Consider the following 22,390-nt stretch of genomic DNA (forward strand, 5'->3'; position numbering starts at 1 on the left):
GAGAGCTGGCCCTGATCTGACCTGTCCTTATGCTCAGCCTCGGAATTTGGCACCCATGTTACCTCACCTGCTGCTGTCATTTGAGTGTGTGTGTGTGTGTGTGTGTGTGTGTGTGTGTGTGTGTGTGTGTGCGTGCATCTGTGTGTGTGTGTGTGAGAGAGAGAGACAGAGAGATAGAGTCATAATACTTCATACGTCACTTGTGATTGTAGCTAAGCCTCTGACCCTGAAATGAATACGCACAAACAGGAATATAAGTATAAGTTTATCCCACGTCAAAATTAATCAGCGATAAAAGCTAATGATGTGTCCTTCAGAGGGCTTAGATGTAAGAGCTTTCTGAAGGGCATGGCACAAAAATGGAAAAGCCCACTAAACTCAACAACAGTAAGACATTAAAGAGACAGGTCAGACTAGATTCTTACATAGATATATGTAGTGGAGATAGAGTTTAGAGCGGACCTATTATGCTCATTTTAAGGTTCATAATATTTGGGCCAAATGGTTAAATGGTTAAAAAACACACCTGTATTCACCCTTTAGCACCCTTTAGCATTTTAGTGCCTGTCTCTTTAAGCCCAGCTCCCGAAAAAGCCTAGTCTGCTCTTATTGGTCAAGCATTTCCAGGTCCATATATGAGCTCATTGTGTCTCTGCACAGTCATCGCAGCCAAGGATTCACTGTAACAAGTACACAAACTTTTGACCAAGAAAAATCAATCACCAATAAAGGCCTCCAAACTGAAATTAAAAATATAGGCAATCAAGTCTATACTTTCCTGGCATTATGGTCAGGTAGGGCATGTAGCAGTGTGTACTTGCAGCCAGGAAAGACTGTAACAGAGTATAGCAACACTTTCTAACTTTAAAAAGTCACCAAGAAAAACTGCCAAGCCAAAATCTTCTGGAGTATGACCCAAAATTGTGAAGAAATCAACATCAGCAAACAACACCACATGTTTCGCTACATCAGCACATAAAGGTCAACAACATGTGGAAGTGTAGCTATTTGCAGCTGGAAAATCACTGTAACAACTACCAACCAAGAGAAATCACCAATATACATGTAACAGTGTACTTGAAGCCGGGGAACAACTGTGACATGGCACTTTCTGATGAAAAAATCACAAATAAAACCTGCTAAACCAAAGTATTCACTGACCTATTCTGACAACATTGACAACTGAGATTCTGTTTGCCTGACATTAGCATGTAGCTAAAGGTAACAGTGTTGTCTACGCAATTTTAAACACTTGAAGTCATTTGTCTGGAGCAGATGACCATGTGAGAAATCTGTCACAATTTTGTCATGGTTTATGTACTTTTATATATATTTACCTCATAATTTGATATTTTGGCCAAGTTTAATATGAAAATTTGATATTGTAACATTAACAGAAAATGAGTAAAGCATACTAAGTCCCCTAAGAGGGCTGTCTGGATGTTTGACCCCAATAAGTTCAACATAAGGCTGTGTTGGTTTGCTGATATTTCTGAAGAGAGTCTTTTTTATCCTCCAGGCCTGAAATGTTTTTAAAGAGACTAATGCAGTCGCTGCAACCCCATTTGAGCACAAGGTTTGGTTTTAGAGTTAAACAAGCAGCTGGAATCCACTTGAGTAGTTAGTGGCCTTATGCGGAGTGCCTGTGTATGTGGCATTACTCTGACGTAAGCACCACTTGCCTCGACAAGCTGACAGCACTGACTTATGTTGTGTGTAGACATATCTAACAGATAGTACCCAACCACGGGCCCCCTGTCGCTTAGCCAATTAGAAGCTGCCATTTTCATCACACCCCCACCCTGACAGAATCAATGACTGGTGCAAACTGAAATATTTTCACTGCCCACATAATCTGCCAGGCCCCCTGACCTTGCACAGTGTCTCTGCTAGACAGCAGACAGGAGTCCCATGCATTTCAATCTCAGCACAGAGATGTTGATTTCTACAAGCAGTTACAGTAAGTGATAATACTCACTCAGAGTTGGGATCTGCCTTTAGGAAAGCTTGGATGACCAGCGGTAACTCAGATTTCACAATATACAGGTAGCTGGACATGGCTGTAACAGACAAAACAGAAAACAGGTGAATATGTGTGGCCAGGCATGTTTTAGTGGAAGTATGCTGGCACAGAACAAACAGACATCAGCTCTGTCAGGTCACATTGTTTGTGGAAGTGAAAGAGCAATATACAGCTGGGGACATTGAGGTCATGAACTCATGTGAAAGAAGGCAGGCGGATGTTACGATCTACAGTTTAGGAGAGGTAACGCATGGTGGTATTTTATTAGCAGATTTGACTCAATACATTTAAATATGACCTTTTTTAGGCTCACAAGAAAGGCAAGAATATTATTGTTTTAAGCCGCACAAGTTAAAACAGCGTTAAGACTTTAATGTTGGGCAAAAAAAAAAAAAAAAAAAAACTTAATAGAGCTAAACACTTGTTGAATTATTGATCAATAGAGAATCATTTAGCTATTTTCCTAACTGATAAATTGTTTCAGTAATTCTCAAGACAAATTTCTGTACATGACCCAGCTTTTCAATTTTGAGAATCTTGCTGTTTTTATACTGCTGATATGGTCCATTAACATTGAGGTCTGGACCGTTGTTCTGTCAAAACCAGTTATGAAAATGATAGTTAGTTGTAGACCTTAAACTCACAAAAAACTGAGCATAAAAAAAATCAATTTCATTGTGGTGGGTTGGGGTAGGGGGGCTCAACCTTAGTATTTCTAAAATCTTGGCCATGTCCTTGGAAAGTGAGTTACTGGCATCACTGAGTCAGTCATGAGACCAGTCAATGATTATCTCAACCTCCGCTCACGTGGTCATTGCATCTACTTGGGACTGAAAAAGCTCAATGAAATCCTTTGCATTCAGTCTCTGGGCATTGCAAATTTAATCAATTTAAATCACGCTGTGGAATACACTTAATGACAGTCTAATGTGTATCCACAAAGCTTTGGTTAGAAACAACCAGCCATACATGTTCAGTGAGTGGGAGGAACATTTGTTCACACACCACTGAGAACGCAGCTGTTTACCAACACGTCGCCTAATCTCTGTTCTTAATACGTCCTCATATTCTGAAGGGAAATAAGTGATTGTGATTGTGTGTGTAGTTGGGTAAGGGGAATATAAACTCTGCAACAGGCAATCCGCAAACATATGAATCACTAAATCTCCTCACCTCCAATATTCTGCAGGGTGATTGCAATGCCAGCAGCCATCTTTCCAGGAGTGCCAAAAGCCCTGTACCCCAGCTGTTCATAAGCGCGAATTCCTGTAAACAGATTACAAACAATAACACGCACTCAGTTATGTTAGCTGAGATGTCCCTCTGAGCAACACACACAGCAAAATAAAATGAAAAAGGCTGCGTGTCTGTGGCCGGTTGATGACGAACCATACGTTATTTTTTTTACAGTTTGTCTACACATTATAAACTTTGCCACACTGGATATTAGAATAAACTAATTAATTGACCTTTTTATAATCAGTCTAAACCATTAGATAAATTAAGCAGACTGGAAACCAAATCCTTCTAATCATTCTGTCATGTAAGCAACATTTAAATTGTATTTGACAATCTGAAGTATGCATGTTTTAACTAGTCACTCTATAATTTCTTTTTAATTTTGAATGTATTTCCTTTTCTAGAATAACTTTCAAGCATGCTTTATATATATATTTTTGTTTTTATACTAAATGGCCTTTTAATCAGTTTAATTGTCTTACATGTCTTGTAACTTTGGTGTAATCTGGTACACATTCTTACTTCTAACTTGTAATATATCGATGCTAGGTACCCCTCCTGCATCTGTTTTGGACGTTCAGGGACAGCATGTCAATTTATGCTTGTAACATATCTTTTCAAAATAAACTCCACATTCACAGGGAAACTATGCAGACTTAATTGATTTTGCTTTAAGTGTAAAAAACACCAACACCTGCTGTATCTCATATCACCGCTAAATGGTGCCTCTGTGCATCGCTTTATGATGCCGAGGCCCACTGACCAAGTGTCGGTGCCAGTGGCCTATTTGACAAGTTGGGAGTGAGACCGGATTAATCAAGAAACAGCAGAACTGCTAAATTCTGCATTAAGTTTATGTATAAATTTGATAACAGGGCTGTACACTATAATATATAGCTACATTACCTTGTTCAGAAAGGTTGAGACATAACACAGGGCTTACCCACAATGCCAGAGGATTTGAGCAGCAGATGAATGGAGTACGCTGACAAGAGTGCTACTGCAGTCAGAAGAAACCTGTGAAACGATACAGAAGAGAAAGCCACACGTCAGCATCTTATATCTCTGTAGATGTCAGCTTTATAGTACAACAAATTCTACATTCCCTCTGGGATCATAATTTGGCATCAATCTTCTGTCCTTTTCAGTGTACATTACAATCAGCCACTTGCATTAAGTTGTGATGAATTGTGCATGTTCTTAGATGTTCCCACAAAGAAGACAAAACTTATTTATTGTTTGATCTGACATTGTGTATTAATGAGGGGGGAAAAGCCTTTTCATTAAGTCTGGGAAGTTGAACTGCAGTAGTGGCTGATTTTCCATGACGTCAGTATGCTGCCATTGTATGACAGTTTAAAACTGATGCTGTTCATTGTCAGAAATTTCAAATCGTACAGTATTTATTGTGACATAATACCAACAAAACAATTATAAAACAAGACAAAGCATTGTTGAAATATGCTTGAAACAGGCTTTTTTATAACAGAATATAAAGGCTCCCCATTGATAGAAATCAATAGTCCTACACATGGATGAAAATGATATTTTCCCAACTCTTTTGTCTGGTTGCAGTGGCCCTCCTACAGAGTCAAGTCAGCACAGGGTTCTCAGGTCAGCATTCCTAATAGGTCAGAGGTTGTTCCCAAATCCATCACCTTTCTGAGACCTTTTCCCAGCACTTCTGTACACTCTGTATTTCTTGTACAGAGAATCTACCACTGGCCTTCATCTGTAGGCAGAGGGTTTGAGGCTGTGATCCCACTGAACAGTCACGCTGTAAAATCTGACGAAGTCGAAGCTGAAGTTGATTTTACTTAAAAAGGTCTAGGAAACCAATTGCCATGGAAAGTGTAAGTAATGTAAGTTATATTTATTTAATTGTGCAAAGTTGTTGCAAATTAAAAATGACAAGTTCGATTACATCAATCTTTTATTTAATGATTTCAGTATACCAAGTTTACTGTGCTTAAAATCTGTATTTGCCGACTGCAAAACAGTCAATCATTTTTTTTTCTTAAACATGTTAAAAAAACAGAACTCTCAGATCTCCGAACTTCATCATTGGCAGAATCCTTGTTGTCATGATCAAGTTGCTAACACTTAGAAAGAACAAGGTAATTTCACTTTTCATTTATAAGTTGCTGCATCTTCACAAAATTAAGCAGGCTAAATACAACTAACTTTTAAGTAAACTTAACACTTAGACAAAAAGTAAACCTAATTTAAGATTAATCATTATGTTTACTTTCCTTTTTCAAGGTAATTGGTCTCCAAGATTATTTTAAGTAAGATTAACTTATCAGATTTTACAGTTCATTAGCACCATGACAGCGGTCATGCAAACAAACCTCCCTCAATTTGCCAACAAGCATTTATTTTACAGGTCTTTTTTTGGAAATAGCACATGTAATGTGATACCTGGTCTAAATGATGAAATATCCTCCTCTGGATCCTTATGCCTTTTTCAAATATTCAGCAAGGCATCAGGCTTTTCATGGACGCTCTATTTCTGTGTCTCACTGGATATATGCCGATGAGGAATGAGAATGTCTATTTCTATCTTTGCTTGTGGATTAAGGGTTCTCTCAACACTGCAGGCTATAATCTCCACAAAAGCCACAGCAACAAAGAAAGTTGGTAGTCCAAATAGGTGCCACTGAGGCACCAAGGACCTCAACAACATCAAGTGTCAACATGAATGCCAACGACGTATACTTGCCAACCTCGAGACCTCAAAATAAGGGAGGATTCTCGACAACATGTGGACACTTTATAGATATATATAAAATTTGGGGTAACTTCTTGTGAAGTTTAGAAGATAATAGGCCAATTTGCTCGGGTTTCAATGGACTAAAACGCAGAGGGCCCTATTGTAGTCATGACTGTACACCTTCAGTTTGGTTGCCTCAGGGTGCTTTGAAAACTAAATGTGAGTGAAATGTCAGTTGCACCTACTGCTGCACAGCAATGATCCAATTACATAAAACCAGAAACCAAGCATTTGTAGTTTGGATACCACTGACCCGATTACTAACAGGAATTTCATAGGAAATCGCCTGTAGCCTCCTTCATTAGAGGAGCTACTCTTTGAATGCTCCAGCTTTGAGATGAAAAATGCTTTGGCTTTTTTTCAACAGTCATGCTACTGTACTTGCTCTCTGCAGCTACACAAACATAGACTACTGCCCATGACGAAGACAACCAGACTCACGATCTGACAGCAGCATTCAATGAGCGATCCAGATGCCTCACACAAGGTCTGGATGGTCAGTTATTCCTGACTGTGGCCTTTCTGGGGTCTGTATGAAGCAATGAGGGCGGGGTGGGATGGGAGCCTGGGAAAAGGGTATGAGTAGAATTGGGGGTATCATGGTATATGATATGTTTCAAGATGCCATAGCAGAAACTAAATAACTCCTACGAGTAACCAGAGCCCCCCTGGTCCTTAAAGGGATACCATGCAAACGTTGTATCATTACTATTTAGGTAGCTCGTGTAAATGAACTATGTTAAATTTCCCTTCATCTTACCAGTGCCCAGATCTCCCTGCATTTGCCTGCAAAAGCCATTCTAATTTTCACTGGCTCTTTTGCTGTTACTTGAACAAAGATTGTATTTTCTCATTTCCATATGCCTGCCATCATGAACACAAAGTATATAAGCGGATCAAGAAAGTAACAACCCCCACCCCTCAAACTCAGACTACACTGTGGAACTAGGCAATTCTGATTAAGAAAAGATTCAGTGTTGCCTATTAATCACTTTAAATGTTTTCAGAAACATATTTTAGTGCACTGTTTGGCTGTATTATGAGAATTTGTGAACCGGAAGTGGGCACCATACTGTCTCCTGAATGGTGGCTGAAAAAAAATTAGATCAAACAGTAAATCAAAGCAGCGCTGATCAAAAATAAACCAACATTGTAACTGAGTTGCCTATTTCTCACCTAAAAAGTTTTTTTTTTTTAATTCCAAACTATTACCACAATAAATACATGAGATAAAAAGTAACATGTAGATATATTAAAACACCTACATACAATAGCAAATACCAACCAATTCATTCACCCTTGTACTTATGAGAGCTTTAAAATCAGATAGAGGGACCAGTTCTCTAAGTTATAAATGTTTTGGATGTTTTTCCAAGTGAGAGAAGCAGAGCACATAAAAGCTTTCTTTCCCAGCTCAGTCTGTGCACAAGAGATAGACAACAAGACTAGATCTTGAGATCGCAGAATATAGATACAGTCAGATCTCTGTTCAATCAAATTGCAAATGTAAGAGGTGAGTTTCTACCTCTTGATCAAAAGCAAATGCCACAGCCCTATTTTCTTTGTTTTCTCTGGTCATGTGGCACCAATCTTAAAAGTATTTGTGTCTTCCTACTGCATAGATACACTAGTTGTGTAAACAGACCATCTTCCAGCAGTCAAATACTTCTTTAATCACACCAAACAGCAGCCCGCTTCTTAACTGTAATCCCCCAAGAAGTACATTACAGAGTCACAAGGCACCATGGTATGGGTTTTTTTCTTTTCTTTTTTTTTAACACTCTTTCAAGTGCATTCAACCATCTAACAGACTCCACCCTACAGTGGAGTTATATAGCTGTAGGTACAGGTCCACAGAAACACACTGGTATGTTAAGAAACTGACAACAATTCAGCCCTGCAACAATTAACACAAGGGGTTTTACTTATGTTAGATACCGGGGTGGATTCTAGCTCATACTTTGCAAATAGCCACTAAGTGATCAACACACTCATTTACTCACAGGAAGAGGAGTATGCCGGTGTTGGCCATGGCGTACGCCAATCCCAGGATTCCACTGCCCATGATAGCATTACCCAGGTTGAAGACAGACATGCCAAAAGAGGTCTTCCCCTCAAACTGAGTGTGAGAAAAACAAGCACACACATTAAATCTCAAATATAATGCTCTTTCTGTTGTTTTATGTCTGTAAACTTTTACACTTACATCTGTGAAGCGTATAGGTTTCTTTCCATCTGCACTGGGCAGAAATCCTTCATTCTCCAGTCCTCCTTCAGGATCATCAAATCTATGGGGGGCAAATATATGGCTGTTATTTAATGTTCTTTCTATTCATTTCCAAAATGTGTGCACATATCTGCCATAGCAAACTTATGTTTGTTTGATTTTTGTATTATCATATGCATGGAAACAAATATGCAGTTAAAAAACCCTTCATAGAAATCCCAACAGACATACCTGACTGTTTGCGTGCCATTTCTGTATAAGGATCCACCAGACGAGACGAGCAAAAAACAAGGTAAACATGCATTTAAAGATGGGAAGATTATGCAGAAAGTAAGTGATACTGTATGTCACCCACCACATTCATTATCCTGGTTATTATTAAAGGGAAAGTCTTATCAAAGAGACAAAGGAAGATGTATGTAAATCAAACCGTCCAAAAGTCTCTTTTTTAGTTAGCTTAACAGACAGTTGATTTACATTAAAGCATCCAGGATTTAGTTTTCACACAAGTATAACTGATACAGAAAGACAACAGGTATAAAAAGTGTTTGACACATGCTGTGTTAAAATGCCATAGACAGTATGTAAGCGACAAAGAGCAGCCATTCATCTGTGTTAAAAATAAAAAGAGAATACTCACTGATCCTCATCTGGCAACGTCTTCATTGGCACTCCAATGTCACTGCTGAGGTCGTGACTTTTCCCGTTGGCTAAGATGTTCATCTCTGCTTGAGTAGGTTCCATCGTGAAGTTGTAGCAGATTTTTGCTTCAGTGTGTTTGAGAAAGATGATCCTTTGAAGATGCTAAATATCTTCAATATCTAGGGCAAAGGGAGAAAGTTATAAATCAGTTATACACATTTGCTTGGATTTATTTGCTTAAAGGAATACTTTACCCACAAAATGACCATTTGGATATCAATTACTGTTCCTGAAGAAAACTTTTTCGTACATGCCTCCACAGTACAAAAAAAAAAAAAAAATCCAAGACTGAGAAAATTCTTAAATAATGGAAGTCATAGGGGTCAACGTTTAATAACAGCATAACTATATCAAAACATCCGTTAACAAATTGTCACATAACTTGTGCAGTATAATGCAAGTCTCATTTATCTCATTTATGCTCAGTGCTTCTCAAACACATGCATTTTCGCTCAAATCTTACTATTTAAAACACTTTCGCATAAACAGTATCATGCACAGATAAATAGCATGCCTGGGCAAGAGCATCTGTGTTTGAACCCTGCTCAATGTAAAGCATGAACAGAGTTCACCCATTTGCCAAGGCACACTACATCTACGCAGAAGTCTTAATATTGTAACAGTTTAGCAAAAATACATGGGTTTGGAAAGCACTGAACATACAACCGGATAAATATATCTTATGTTTAAAGGCTATGAAAACATATTTTCTCAGATAAGTTTCTTGCAATGGTCAACAGGATCCTAACTTAGTTTTCTGCCAAAGTCCAAAAATTTTGGGCTTTTTTTCCACCACGAAAAACGTTAGATGTTTTATTTTTCTTTGTTTGTTTGTCCTTAAAGAGGCAGATATTTTGGGTGTCAAACAAGTCTGAAGTCTTGCATGTTTAGTAGTGAATATTTAACATGATAGATAAATGAGTTTTTGAAACCATGGTTTCAGGTTTTTAAAATAATTTTATAAACAGTAAAAGGTTAAAAAAAAACCTGAATTTTCACAGTAATGTAATAAGGATATAATAACTGGTTGATTTTAACTTTTGACACAACAGGAATTCTGTATTGTGAAAAGGGTAGGCCTATGGCAACAGCCTATGGTGTATTTCTTAATACAGTGCAGTTTGCTGACTGCATTATTGCCTCATTTTTTTGTCTAAAGAATATTTAACTCGAGCAGCGGTGGTTAATGCAGTGACATGTCTGTAAATTCTGCCATCAGATGGACGTCGTAAATCCTGTTCAATATTTGTCTGTACAACATCTGTGGAGCAATGGCTCTATTGTACTGTTGACACAGTGACTTCCAACACCCGAGACTTGACCTCATTCACTCACTCATTCAATTTGTTCACCGAAACTTCTGCAATACACTAACATGAATGGTACCGAGCTGTAAATGATCACAGGCTGAGATAAAAGCCTGCAAACTTTGACAATTTTTTTTTGCTTTTAAGAATTTCAGTACTGAGCAAGGTAAACAAGTCCAGACCACATGGTCAAAGGTCAAGGTCTGTTTGAGCTTTTTGGACTTTTGTTTGCGTTTGTCTTTTGTGTAGTTAATGTCACAAGCCTGCAGATTCTCAGTGCAACATCCCACACGGTGGTCTTTGTGACGAATATGAGCACAGTGTGATCAAACAAAACGCTAATCACTAACAACAACGCGCCTTAAATTACAGAGAAAGTGGTTTGCAAAACAATTATTACCTTAGTACTATGATAACACATTTCAGCAGTATTTTTCCTAAATAAGCTTGGGGCTTTCTGTACCCGTAGTTTGAGGAGACAGGAGGTTTATTTGTCAACCGATAAATCACTGGCAAACTATAAAAATGAGATCTCTGTGGGAAAATTCACATCGTTCACATTCAGTCACATTATTATAACTGGTCATTGCCTCCACTGACCCCAGTGACATAAATGAATCCTCTTCACTACTTCACAGTGTGAACTCAGAGAGACAATAGTGTGTTGTTAGCTGCTTCCTCTGTGACGAATGTACAACAGCTCAATTGTGTTCACAATGTCCTCTCAGCCAGAAGATCACGATTACAGCTATTCATACTGTACAATTAAAGAGGACCATTGATAACATACCACTACAGCTACAAAAGGAAGTTAAGAGGAATAAAACAAAGTCACACTAATCAGGTAAACAGGCCTGTCAATTCATCAATAATTTACTCTCAAATACGACTCAATGTATAAAAATCTTAAGATCAAAATCTGGAGACCATCTTATTTGAAGTTAAAAAAATAAATCATTTAACTTCAGAGAGCCCTTTCGTTGCCTTATCTACTGAGTCGTTCTTTTTGCCCTAAGTTAACATGTCCCGTACCATCACCACAAACATAAAAGCGCCTAATGTCAATACTTTCTGTTGCAACACTAGACTTTGATAATCGTCATTTCCAGAGAGACTGAGTGGGAAAAGAGTGACGTGTACGTCACTTTAAAATTCAGCACATCACTTGTTTTTTTTTTATACTGCCTCATCAGTGATAAAGTGCCCGATTTTAGCATCACATCAAGAAATTGTTCCACTCCTTCGACCTATAAATTACAAAGTATGTGCCTCCTCCGGGAGAATCCAATCGCTGATGAAAGCAGCAGATTAGCCTGGGGCCACAAACATTTACAGTAAATAAATGGTCATTGTGGAGTCTCATGTTGTTGCCGTTTTTCCGCCCATATGATCACTGCTTTGTGCTACACATTTGTCACCTGACAAAACACCCTGTACTGTATAATGCTTCATGTCCGTTACACATCATTAATGGTAGTAAATGTTTGCTAAAACAAACTCACTTGTCACTGGCATTACATGTTTTTCTGTTACGTTGTTCCAATGAGGTTAACGTTTACAAGTGGGTGTTTTTGTTTTTTTTAATAGATAGATCACAGCCGTATACCACCACGAACCAGTCAAGTTGGACTTACATTTCACATCCATGTCTATGAGAACATTTGTATGAAATTTTGTCATAATGTGCATATGAATTCTTGATTTATGGCCAAATATGTGTTTTGTGAGGTCAAAGTGACTTTGACTTTTGACCACCAAGTTCTAATCAGTTCCTTCTCTAGTCCAAGCAGATGTTTGAGCAAAATTTTAGGACACTCCCTCAAGGTAGATACAAGTACACCACACAAATTCAATTTTAAAATTGCCACATAAAAGGTCTTCGATTTCCTGAATGATCTTCAAATAATTTACAAGATCTTGATCTTCAAATAATTCACAAGTAAAAAAAAATGTAATTTGTAAACTCAGTGGATGATAACAAAAATGCTCAACAGGCAGACTTCCAACTAACTCATTCATATTAATTGCTGGCATAAGCCAGGAGTATTTGCCACAGGAAACTATTAGGGAAATCACACACCCATAACAAAAACATGACCAGGCTTTCTCTGGTCTTTTGGTGAGTGGAATAAGGACCTGTAAGGCCACATCAGTCTGTTGCAGTTCTCAGTAAAAGTCAAGGTGCAACACTAAAGGTAAATTGAGGCCAACTTCCGCGTGAGTCTTCCATAAATCCAACTCAAAAACACTTGTCATCTCATGATGCTTTCCAGTTTCACGAGGACACAGTCAATCAGCTGCACGAACACAACTGACAGGACTGAAACTCTGCAGAAACTTCTGACATTAACAGATGGAGCCTGAGATCAGATAAGTTCCTTAAACAGACACATCGCTAAAACTATTTCTGCTGTTGTAACTGTATCCAGCAAATGGCATGCTGGACACTTTATCCATATGTGCGTCTATAAACATGTCGCTCAAGACGATTCAGGACAGCTTGTTAGAGACTCGACTGGTGTGGTTTACGACTTCATTGTTGTGCTGATAGCTTGGTACTGAAACAAGAAATAGTGTTTACCTGTCTTAAAAGTTGTTTGGGTCATCTTGGGGATGTCTAAGTATAAATTAATTACAGATGTGTACAAATAAAAACAGAAACACAAGATTAATGGCGTGCAACGATATAATATCGATGTTTCAGATAAAGGCTAGGAGAAGGTGTGATCCTCAGTGCCTCACAAAACGGATTATGTTCATATGCATGAGTTTTTTTCCACCATGTACAACCATAAAAAACCAAATACTTGCTGCAAATTTTATTGATAAAAATAACACTTCATACTGCTTCTCCTGATCTACTAAGTCTTTGTCTTTGTTTCCTGGGTGACTCTCCTGCGAACTTCCTGCTAAGCGCCAAATGTTCTATTCAAGAAGATAAAATGCATAAACATTTTGATATTTGTTTGGTGAGTAACATGCTGTTTCTGTATCAGTAAAACACATGAAATAAATTCATCTGGGGTTAGATAACATCTGACTATTTACTGACACTGATGTCTGTCTATATGAGAAACCGCCATATGGGCATATGCTCTTCTAGTGAGCACCAGCAGGCTCACCTTACACTCTACTGCAGCCTATAGTGAGTTGTGTTGTGTAACACATCGGCCCCGAAATGGCATGAGAGCGAAAAGTCCCATTCTGAGTTACTGGACTTAGGTGACATTTGAAATGTTTGAACAGGTGGGAGGTTGAATGGCGATTAGCTGTTCAATTTTTCCATCTGTTCAGCGTTAATGTGAGGGCGCAAAACATTTAAGTCTTAAAAACAACCAACGATTATTTCCTATGTCTCTTCGTGTCAGTTGGACATAAAACAGGGCAGGCACAGGACAAGTGAGGGGCACATGTAGATGAGGAGATGCCCATGTGGTGGTGTATCAGGAACAGGCACGAGGTTCAGTCAACAGCGCCTGGCAGCACCAGCTCATCTCAGCCACGTGCCTGCTGGGGACAGAGGAACACATGCTCATGTCCGGCGATATCGGCCAGCACCTGAAACACATAATCTGCTCTGTGGCAAAGCGGGCTAAAGGGACTGCTTTTATTATGGTCAGTTTCTCATGAACTGCAAAAAAAACTTTTAATGGGCAAATGAACTTTTTTTTTGTTTGTTTTATTCTAGTGGATGTGTCTGTAATGAGAAGGGAATTAACATTTTCGATTTCTATGGCCTCTTTCTGAGGATGTATCTTTAAGGCAGATATTACCCTCATATGCAGGTTCATTAAATAAAAATGACAGATAGATAAAAATTAGCTATAGGGTGTGCTAACCTACAGGGGGTACATGATTTGAAAATATATTGGTATTTCCTTTGCATCGTTTTTGTGTACCTTTCTTGCATCTGTGTGTAGCCTTGATACATTACCGATGTATTTGCTTAATGTTGTGTATTTTTTACTACTATTTTGGGATAATTCTTTGCAACAAGTGTGGTATGTCACATGTGCTTGTAGATGCATTGTGGGTATTTAACTTGCTGGTATTTATTAAAAGTCTGAGGAAGAGCCGGGCGCTCGACAACGTCATACAGGAGAAAAATCCTGCATTTAAACGGGAGCTACTTGGCGGTTGGATGATCTAACCAATGTGTGATGTCATAGTAGCTACGCCCATTATTTTTACAGTCTATGTCCAGCACCCATTGTCTTTTTTTATTTTTTCAGAAAGGTAAATAAATAAACTCATTCAAAAAATACTTAAATTCATGACTCAGTACACTATACCAACGAAATTAAGCTTTAACAGCAATGACACTCAAGAGTTGATAGGCGATAAAGGTCATACACCATCCTCTACTCACCTCCTCATAAGCCAATGCTTGATAGTTTCAGCTTTTCTGACTAAATAATCAACATACACCAAAAACTGTGGAAAATATGACAAAATTATATTAAATAGTCTGTGTGGTGATTGAGGGAAATTTCACATCCTGCGTGGAAGCACAATTTCAAGATATATTACAGCTGTAGATTACACAAAAACAAGTCTCACTAAATAAAGCTTTAAAATTCATGAATTTGTAAAAAAAAAAATAATAAAGTATGTTTCCTTCACCTTTGGGCCATGATGGTTATGAAACTTTCATCTTCAGAAGCAGATATATAAATGCAATATTACCTGGCAAAATATTGCTATTCTGTGCTGTATCAGTTTACCTGCACCCCACTACACAACAAAAGATCAATAGGCTAAACTAATGCTATTTAGCTTTCTGCATCACTGCTTTCGGTATTAAAGCAGTGTGAGGCATCACATAAACACTCACACACTAGTGATTAAATTACATCACATGTAAGCTTTTGACAGTAAAGTAATTGAAGCTTTTCAAGTTTCCCCTGCCATTTTTAACACAAGCATTTATCAGAAAGTCTTTAGCATCCTCTGTCATATTTTACATAGCTGTCTGATGAAACATGCAGGTTGTTATGTCATAAGATGTGGGATGGTAATCGGAACAAAAGTTGCTAGATATTAATATTAAGACAACTCAGTTGTCAAGGTTGTGTGGTTTGGTGTCTCATTGGTGAGTAACTGCACTATTACAGTATACAGCAGTCTTGGCATGTCTCTGTCTGTGTGTGGCTGAGCCAGCTTTAAAAGCAATAAAACATTTACACGTGGTTTCGCATTTACTGTGACATTCAGGAGCATTTGGTCGCTGTAGCCAAGAATAAATGTATATGGGATGGAGAGGAGGGTACAACACAAACATCTGATATCGGTTATCGTGTAAGTTATGAGTGTTTCATGAAACATAATCTCATTAAAAGTCTTCATGGGATGATGATTGATGATGATCTTCTGAGTCCTTCTCACACACAGACCGACTGAATCGTTAAAGGCCTCGTAAAAGGAAGCAGCACTACTGAAGTACTAACAGAGAGTTGAGATATTATACAATAGTCTGTTTTACAAGCAGTCAACACAATCTGTGCTTGCACAACGATTTAGCTGAAAATATTACACTCAGCTGTCACACTGATGATTTGCAGGGTGACTTCAAACAGCCCGAACATCTATCTATGCAATGTTAATCTAGGTAGCATGCAGCCTGGTAGCAGGTGTGGTGCTGGACCCCGAAACTGCCTCTCATAAAACAATATCAGAAGCAAATGCATGAAATGTTTTACTCTTTTGATCAGCTAAGGGCATGACTGATGTGTTAAAGCTTCCAAACACATTTTAGAAAGTAATGACTCAGGGTCAAATTTAGACTGTGTAGCTGAGCACGAGCTGCAGAGGTGGCTTCAGTCGTGGGAGGTCCAGAACTCTGTGCTGCATGACTTCATCAAGTTAAACACTGGTACAGATCCATATCTGGCCATTAGTTTAGGCTCAGGCAACCCTAAGCACTGCGGATGTATGTTATGAGGGTGACGACTGAAACATCCTGAATCATGGTTAGAATACGGGAGAGGGGTGAAAACACAAAAGCGCGTGTAAAAGAAAATGCAATCTGGTGTGAACCTCCAATCAATCCTGCCTTTGTGAACCTTAATGTTAATTTTTTTTGACACTGCATTGGCTCCATATATATATATATATATAATTTTTATTTATAAGTATACTTTCCAACACATATTACTACAATAACTACTTGCAGTTTAGTATATTTTTTGAAAGTATGCTGATATATAATATAAAATACACTTAAAATTAAGTACACTTTGTATTAGTAGAATTATGTATCAGAATCAGGTTTTATTGCCAAGTCCATTTACACATACAAGTAATTTAAAATAAGTTTTATAGAGTTGGTATATTTATTTCAGTACACTGAAGTTGAACTTATTGACATCTATTTTAAAGTATTTCTTTAAAACTATATGTTAAATATACTTTAAGTTAAGTACTACAAAGTAAATGTGTACTTGTAATGATGTCTGTGTACTTAAAAGATACTTCTAATGAACTGATGTATACTAATTTTTGACCTGAGTGGTAAATCAACTGGACTGCACGGTGTGTTCTAGGTATTTTGACCATCGCCTAAATGAAAAATAAAGAGAGGAAGGAAGTAGCTCTATGGTCTTTAATGCCATTATGTGCTGGTGTGTGCAGTTTCTATGACGATGATGGGTAAAGTGTTATTGACGATGGAAACAATGCCAATTTAAAAAAGCAAACAAGTAAAATGTCTTTAATATCCCAAGTGTTTCAGTCTATGATGTAAAAATGTAAATAAACTAAAGGGTAAGGACATAAAGAAGTATGAGAAAGAAGCTTGAATGAGTACTTGTTCACTATAACAACACACCCTGTCAGTTACATAAGGAATCAGTTAACTTCCATTAATCAGGAGGGCATGTTGACAAGCTGCAGGGGACTTTTCTAAGAAAAAGCCTGGTAACCAACAGCTGGCAGCAGGAGGTTCAGGGTAATTATACTCCAGGCTGCTCATTACACTTGAGCACAGGTTTGTCTTAATGTGTTGACACAATACGAAATGTTACATTTATAAATTTAGACATCGGATGTTATAAAAATGATCTCTGTTTTGTAGCTGTTGCTGATGATTGATACATCAACATGTATTGTAAACAAAATCTAAAACACCTTTGAGACTGGCATGTCTTTGTGAGCATGTGAATTTCTATTTGTTGTCAGTGAAACTCTGTTCCACTCTGTGTATTTACAAAAGAAACACATCACATGAGAAATGTTGATGCTGGTCAAGTGTGACTTTAGGACCGGTTTGCATCAACTGTACAGCCAGGTGATGTAAACCAAGCCAGTATTACAACGTACACTCATTTCTGCCACGTTGTATGTTGCTGTGCGGTGTCTTCATATCGGTTCACTTTCACCACTCACATATTGTTGTTTCAGTAGCAGCTGTTTTCAGTGAAAAGCACTGATAAACCCACTGCATGCAACCTGCTCAGCAACAAATAGCAGACAAGTAAAGCTGGTGAACACAGTGGAGCATTTAGCAGCTTAAAGGAATACTTAAGCCCCCAAATGATCATTTGTACGTCAGTTACTCACCCCTTGTTACTTTGAATTTGGGAAGAAAAAATTCTTTTTTCTCACATGCCTCTACAGTGAATGAAGAATGCAAAAACTGAGTCATTTTTTGATGTATTGAAGTTAAGGTGGGTTGGGGGGATTTAACAATAGCTGAACTATATCAAAGCATCTTTTACAAATTCTCTCACAACTTGTGCAATATAATCCCAGTCTCATTTATCCAGTCGCATGCTAAGTACTTCAAAAACAAGCACTTCAAAACTGTAATATTTAAAACATTTTTGCATAAACAACGCAGGTGCAATACTTGTCTTTGTGTTTGAGTCTTTATGTGTTTCAAACATTACAGTTTCAGCAAAAATGCACGCGTTTTGGAAGTACTACTGAGCTAAGGACTGGTTTCATAAGACTTGGTTTACTGCACGAGTGTGAGAGTTTGTAAATGACTATTTTGACACAGTTTTGCTGTTGCTGTCCTTTTACTTCAATTCATCAAGAATTTTCTCGGTTTTTGGATTCTGCGTTAAACCATCATTTTCATCATCATTTTATCCCGAATTCATAAAATAAGGAGAGAAACTAACATACAAATGATCTTTTTGGGGTTTAAGTAGTCTTTTAAGGGTCAGATATTTCTGTCAGGTGTAGGTGGAGACCAAAACTGAGCTTTAAAGGCAGTTAACATGACACTTCTATTAGCCAGGTGGGCAAAATTACAGCTGAAAGTTAATTATAACATTTCTCTTATGGATGTAGAAAGTTGGCAACTCTTAGTTAACAAGCTGCCAGATGAACATTAGAGGTTATTATATGTTAGTGTTGTGTTTCCAGCTTGTTTCTATTGCTGCATAAATAAGTAAATAAAATCAGTTTGGTCTATTGCAGTTTTAAATATTTAAAATATTCTGAATATTGCTGTCTTGTGTATGTTGTATTGTTGCAGGGTTTTTCATAGTCAAAACTTGAGACTTGAATGTTTTGCTCTTATATTCTAAGCCAAGACATATATCAGCGTCTTGTATAGCCTGTTAACTGCTGACATTTAGTATATGCTTGATCCTGTATCTTGCCAAGTCTATGGTCATTTATTTCCTGTGAGTCTTCAAATCCAATAAAATATATGGCTCTCTGTGGATTTTTTTGGGCAGCACATATTGACTTGAGAACATATATTTTGGCACTGATTGCTCCAGAGGGAACAAACTCATGGGAGCATTGGTACCATTTTATACCCATCAAGCTACAGAACACCACAAAAGATGCTCTTTGAACGAACTGAGAGCCACAAACATAAACAAATTCCACTTTGAATTTAAGGATGATAAGATATAAGCTGCTGGGACAATTTTCAAAAAGATGTCATAATCATCATCTATTATCATGCTATTTAAAATTAAATGGCTTGCAGGAAACATTTAATTAATTACATAAATATATGCAATTTATCCATTTAAACACACAACATCAACAAAAGACTTTCCAGTGACTTAAATATAAATAGACAACAGCACATGATATGGTCAAGTTCAGCCCCTGAGATTAGGAGCCTCATGACAAAGATAATAATAACCTCTGGAGTGTCTGACACTTAACACTTTGGCTGACTCAAATGCAGATATTCACAGGTTTCTGCAGTGTGACAGAGAAGCACAGCTGGCTGCTTCCCACATGGATAAAACATCGGCCACCGTGTGCTCCGCACCTGTCCAGCTCCTCCTCAAACTCTCAGCCACTTTGATCAGTGCGCAAGCTGGGGTCACTGACCACAGGCAAGCTTATCTGCTCATTCTCCACTGCGATGAACCCAGCATGAAAACCCACAGGGTGTTAGTGTTTAGATAGGGGCCAAAGTCAAAAACATACCCCCTCACCCACACTACCTTAAATACACAGACACAAGTTCTCTGCACAGTCAATCTGTGTCCTCAGATCTGTGTTATATGGTTTGGTACTTTGTTCAGTGCCTCACAATATCATAGAAAGTTCCATGTTTTCACCAACCACATTTTTCCATGATGACGGCTCAGCACCTGCAACAGGAGGTTAAGAGCCTTATTTCACACCTTCTCAGCAGTTGTTGCATGAGAATATTCACACACACCCACTGCTTTCCAGGTCAAAGATGGAAACTGGCAACCTGCAACACACTTGTAATCTCTTCCACCCTTCAGCATGTTAACAGGATACATGATACAGATAAGCACAAACAAAAACACCAACATCACTATTATTATCATTATTATTATTATCATTAACAAGTGCAAGAATGTAATAGTTACTGAGAATAATGATATATAATAATGATTGGGAAACAAAATGCAGCAACATAGAAAGTGTATAAAGTTGTGTATATATGAGCTCCACAGACACTTTACTCCATATACATTTTACTATCACATAGGACCAAGAAGAAATCAGCAAGTCATCACAGCTATTTTGGACATTTTGCTCGAAAAATGACAATCAATTGATTTAAAACAAAATCATTATTATATCTTTAAAAAAAAAAAAAAAACAACAACAACAAATATGCCACTGATGTCATAATGATTTGAAATAGTAGATGGCACTGAGAGAAACAAGAAGGAGCAGGGCATTTACATTTAAGTCATGGGTGCACCCTCTGCTTCAAGTAAAACATAAAATTTAACTATTAAAAAAAAAAGACTCTCATAGTGCATGAAAAGGATGCAGAAGAGAGACTTAATATTTCCTCACATTATTTTCAGGTTCAAAATAATAACACGGTAACAGAGTGGCTCAGCAGAGTGTGATAATGTGCAGCATTAACTTCCCACACAGAGCACTCTTCCTCCACAGTGGTATCTTTAGCTACAATAACAAAGGCGAAGTGCTTTAAAAGGCTGCTACTGGCTGTTAAAGCTGTGCTGTCTATATTATACTCGTGCTGACGCAAACTGTGTGCCGGGCTGATATTTTGAACAAACTGGGCTATTAGTGTGGGTCGGATATGGTTTTGATGGTAGGAGGAAAAGGAAATTGCCTTTGCGTTTACTCCATGCCATGTGGCTTGGACACCAGCAACACATGAAGGTGAAAGCTGAGTGAACTGCAGGAAAAAGCTATCAAGAATGGCAGAAGCTGTAGAAGAAGGCGTCGTGGGTATCGAAAGGCTTGATCAGCACTTGCGTAAAAAAAAAAATCCCCCTCACATATCCACTGAAACTAGGCAACATTTGCGCAACACTTTGACCAAACAAGAGTAATACCTGTTTGAGTCACACACTGGCCACGTAGGCTGAAGCCATTCACCCAACTGTTTTACCTGTTGCAATAAAGCGACCTTAACCTGCAGGCTGATCCGACCTTTATTAGAGAAAGACTTCAAATGCAGAACGAGTCGCAGAGACAATAGATGGACAATCTGTCAGTGACTCCTTGAGGCACATGGTCCTGACGTCTGGACTTGGCGCTCCCTGCAGGAGCACCAAACATACTATTCTTTCTGTATTGATCACTCCCCCAATAGGAAACAAAGCCTAATATCCCAGTGTTAACTGCCATGTGACCATTTGCGCTTTGCAAAACATGTTTTCATCCCTTTTATGGTCTACATCAAATGTGTTTGATGGAGGAAAAATCATACTTTAGCTAAGATTTGACTTCACAAATCCCAAAAGAATCAGTTAAAAGCAAACATCATGTCAAACATAACGCCATCATCTCTGTAAGCAAAACATTTCTCTGTTTAAACAATAAGATTTGTTCAGTCTTACCAAAGGTTGCTGTCACGAAGCTTCCAAGTTAATTCCTCTGATGAGCGGGAGTGAATTTGATGATCTGATTTTCTATCTTTATCTCACTGAAGGTAGTGGTGTCTATATTCGTGGGGGTTTTACGCACATTCAGACCGTCGCTTTTTATGTCAGCAGCTACAAAATGCGCCTCAAGAAATGGTCTGCATTGTAAAACCATTTGAAGCTCAACTGTGGGGGTCGCGTTAAGGTCCGCCTCTTTGGCAACCCCCCCGGGAGCTGCGCTGTTCGCTGAAGGTTTCACAGCCTGGTCGTGGTAGGTGAGCGAGAGACGAGGAAACCAGAGACCGTGGCAGTCACGCGGGTTTCTTGTCTTTGGCACAAAAGAATTGCGCATAAATGGCACAATGTGTAGTCTAGCAATGCGTAACGCACATCGCCGCGAGAATATGGTGCGTAAATCAAAGAATACTGTGGAGAGGATGTGGGTTACACGTGTGGGCCTTAATTGGTCGTGAGCGTCAAAGCAGACATTTAAACAGGGGCGTTTGTAGGATGTGAGGACACAGGGGGCTCCGAGGGGATCCTCCCCCTGAATTTTTGTTGTTTTTAATGACCAAGCTCTACTCTTTTTATTTAATCATTATTGTTTTATTTCATTTTTTATGTACTCTGGCACCTTACTGAGCCTTTGTAATAGATGGAATTTCATACAGTGAATGTAGCTTGAAGGCAACAGTATGTACAACATAATATGCACTACAACATACATGCACTGATGGCGAAGTGCATGTATGTTATGTTGCATTAACACAAAAAGACAAAGAGATGTCTTGCGGTTGTGATCAAGGCTGTTCAATAAAT

The 22,390-nt window shown here is 38.3% G+C and overlaps 1 protein-coding gene across 2 annotated transcripts in view; it reads right to left on the bottom strand.

Annotated features, from left to right (window-relative positions):
* The window catches only part of slc38a3b (solute carrier family 38 member 3b), a 35,170-nt gene extending 13,302 nt beyond the window's left edge, over positions 1-21,868 (bottom strand). Inside the window, exons 1-8 of one of the 2 annotated variants that reach the window (XM_042507282.1) lie at positions 21,548-21,868; positions 8,903-9,083; positions 8,494-8,514; positions 8,242-8,323; positions 8,039-8,154; positions 4,206-4,279; positions 3,197-3,289; positions 1,979-2,060 (exon numbers count right to left, since the gene is read on the bottom strand). In XM_042507282.1, the coding sequence (XP_042363216.1) occupies positions 1,979-2,060; positions 3,197-3,289; positions 4,206-4,279; positions 8,039-8,154; positions 8,242-8,323; positions 8,494-8,514; positions 8,903-9,006 (572 nt within the window). In that variant the 5' untranslated portion in view covers positions 9,007-9,083; positions 21,548-21,868. The remainder of the gene's footprint in view (positions 1-1,978; positions 2,061-3,196; positions 3,290-4,205; positions 4,280-8,038; positions 8,155-8,241; positions 8,324-8,493; positions 8,515-8,902; positions 9,084-21,547) is intronic. The other variant, XM_042507290.1, reaches the window with a different exon arrangement.
* Between the last annotated feature and the right edge of the window lie 522 nt (positions 21,869-22,390).

The sequence above is a fragment of the Plectropomus leopardus genome, chromosome 2 (genome assembly GCF_008729295.1).
Source record: "Plectropomus leopardus isolate mb chromosome 2, YSFRI_Pleo_2.0, whole genome shotgun sequence".
NCBI classification, from domain to species: Eukaryota; Metazoa; Chordata; class Actinopteri; order Perciformes; family Serranidae; genus Plectropomus; species Plectropomus leopardus.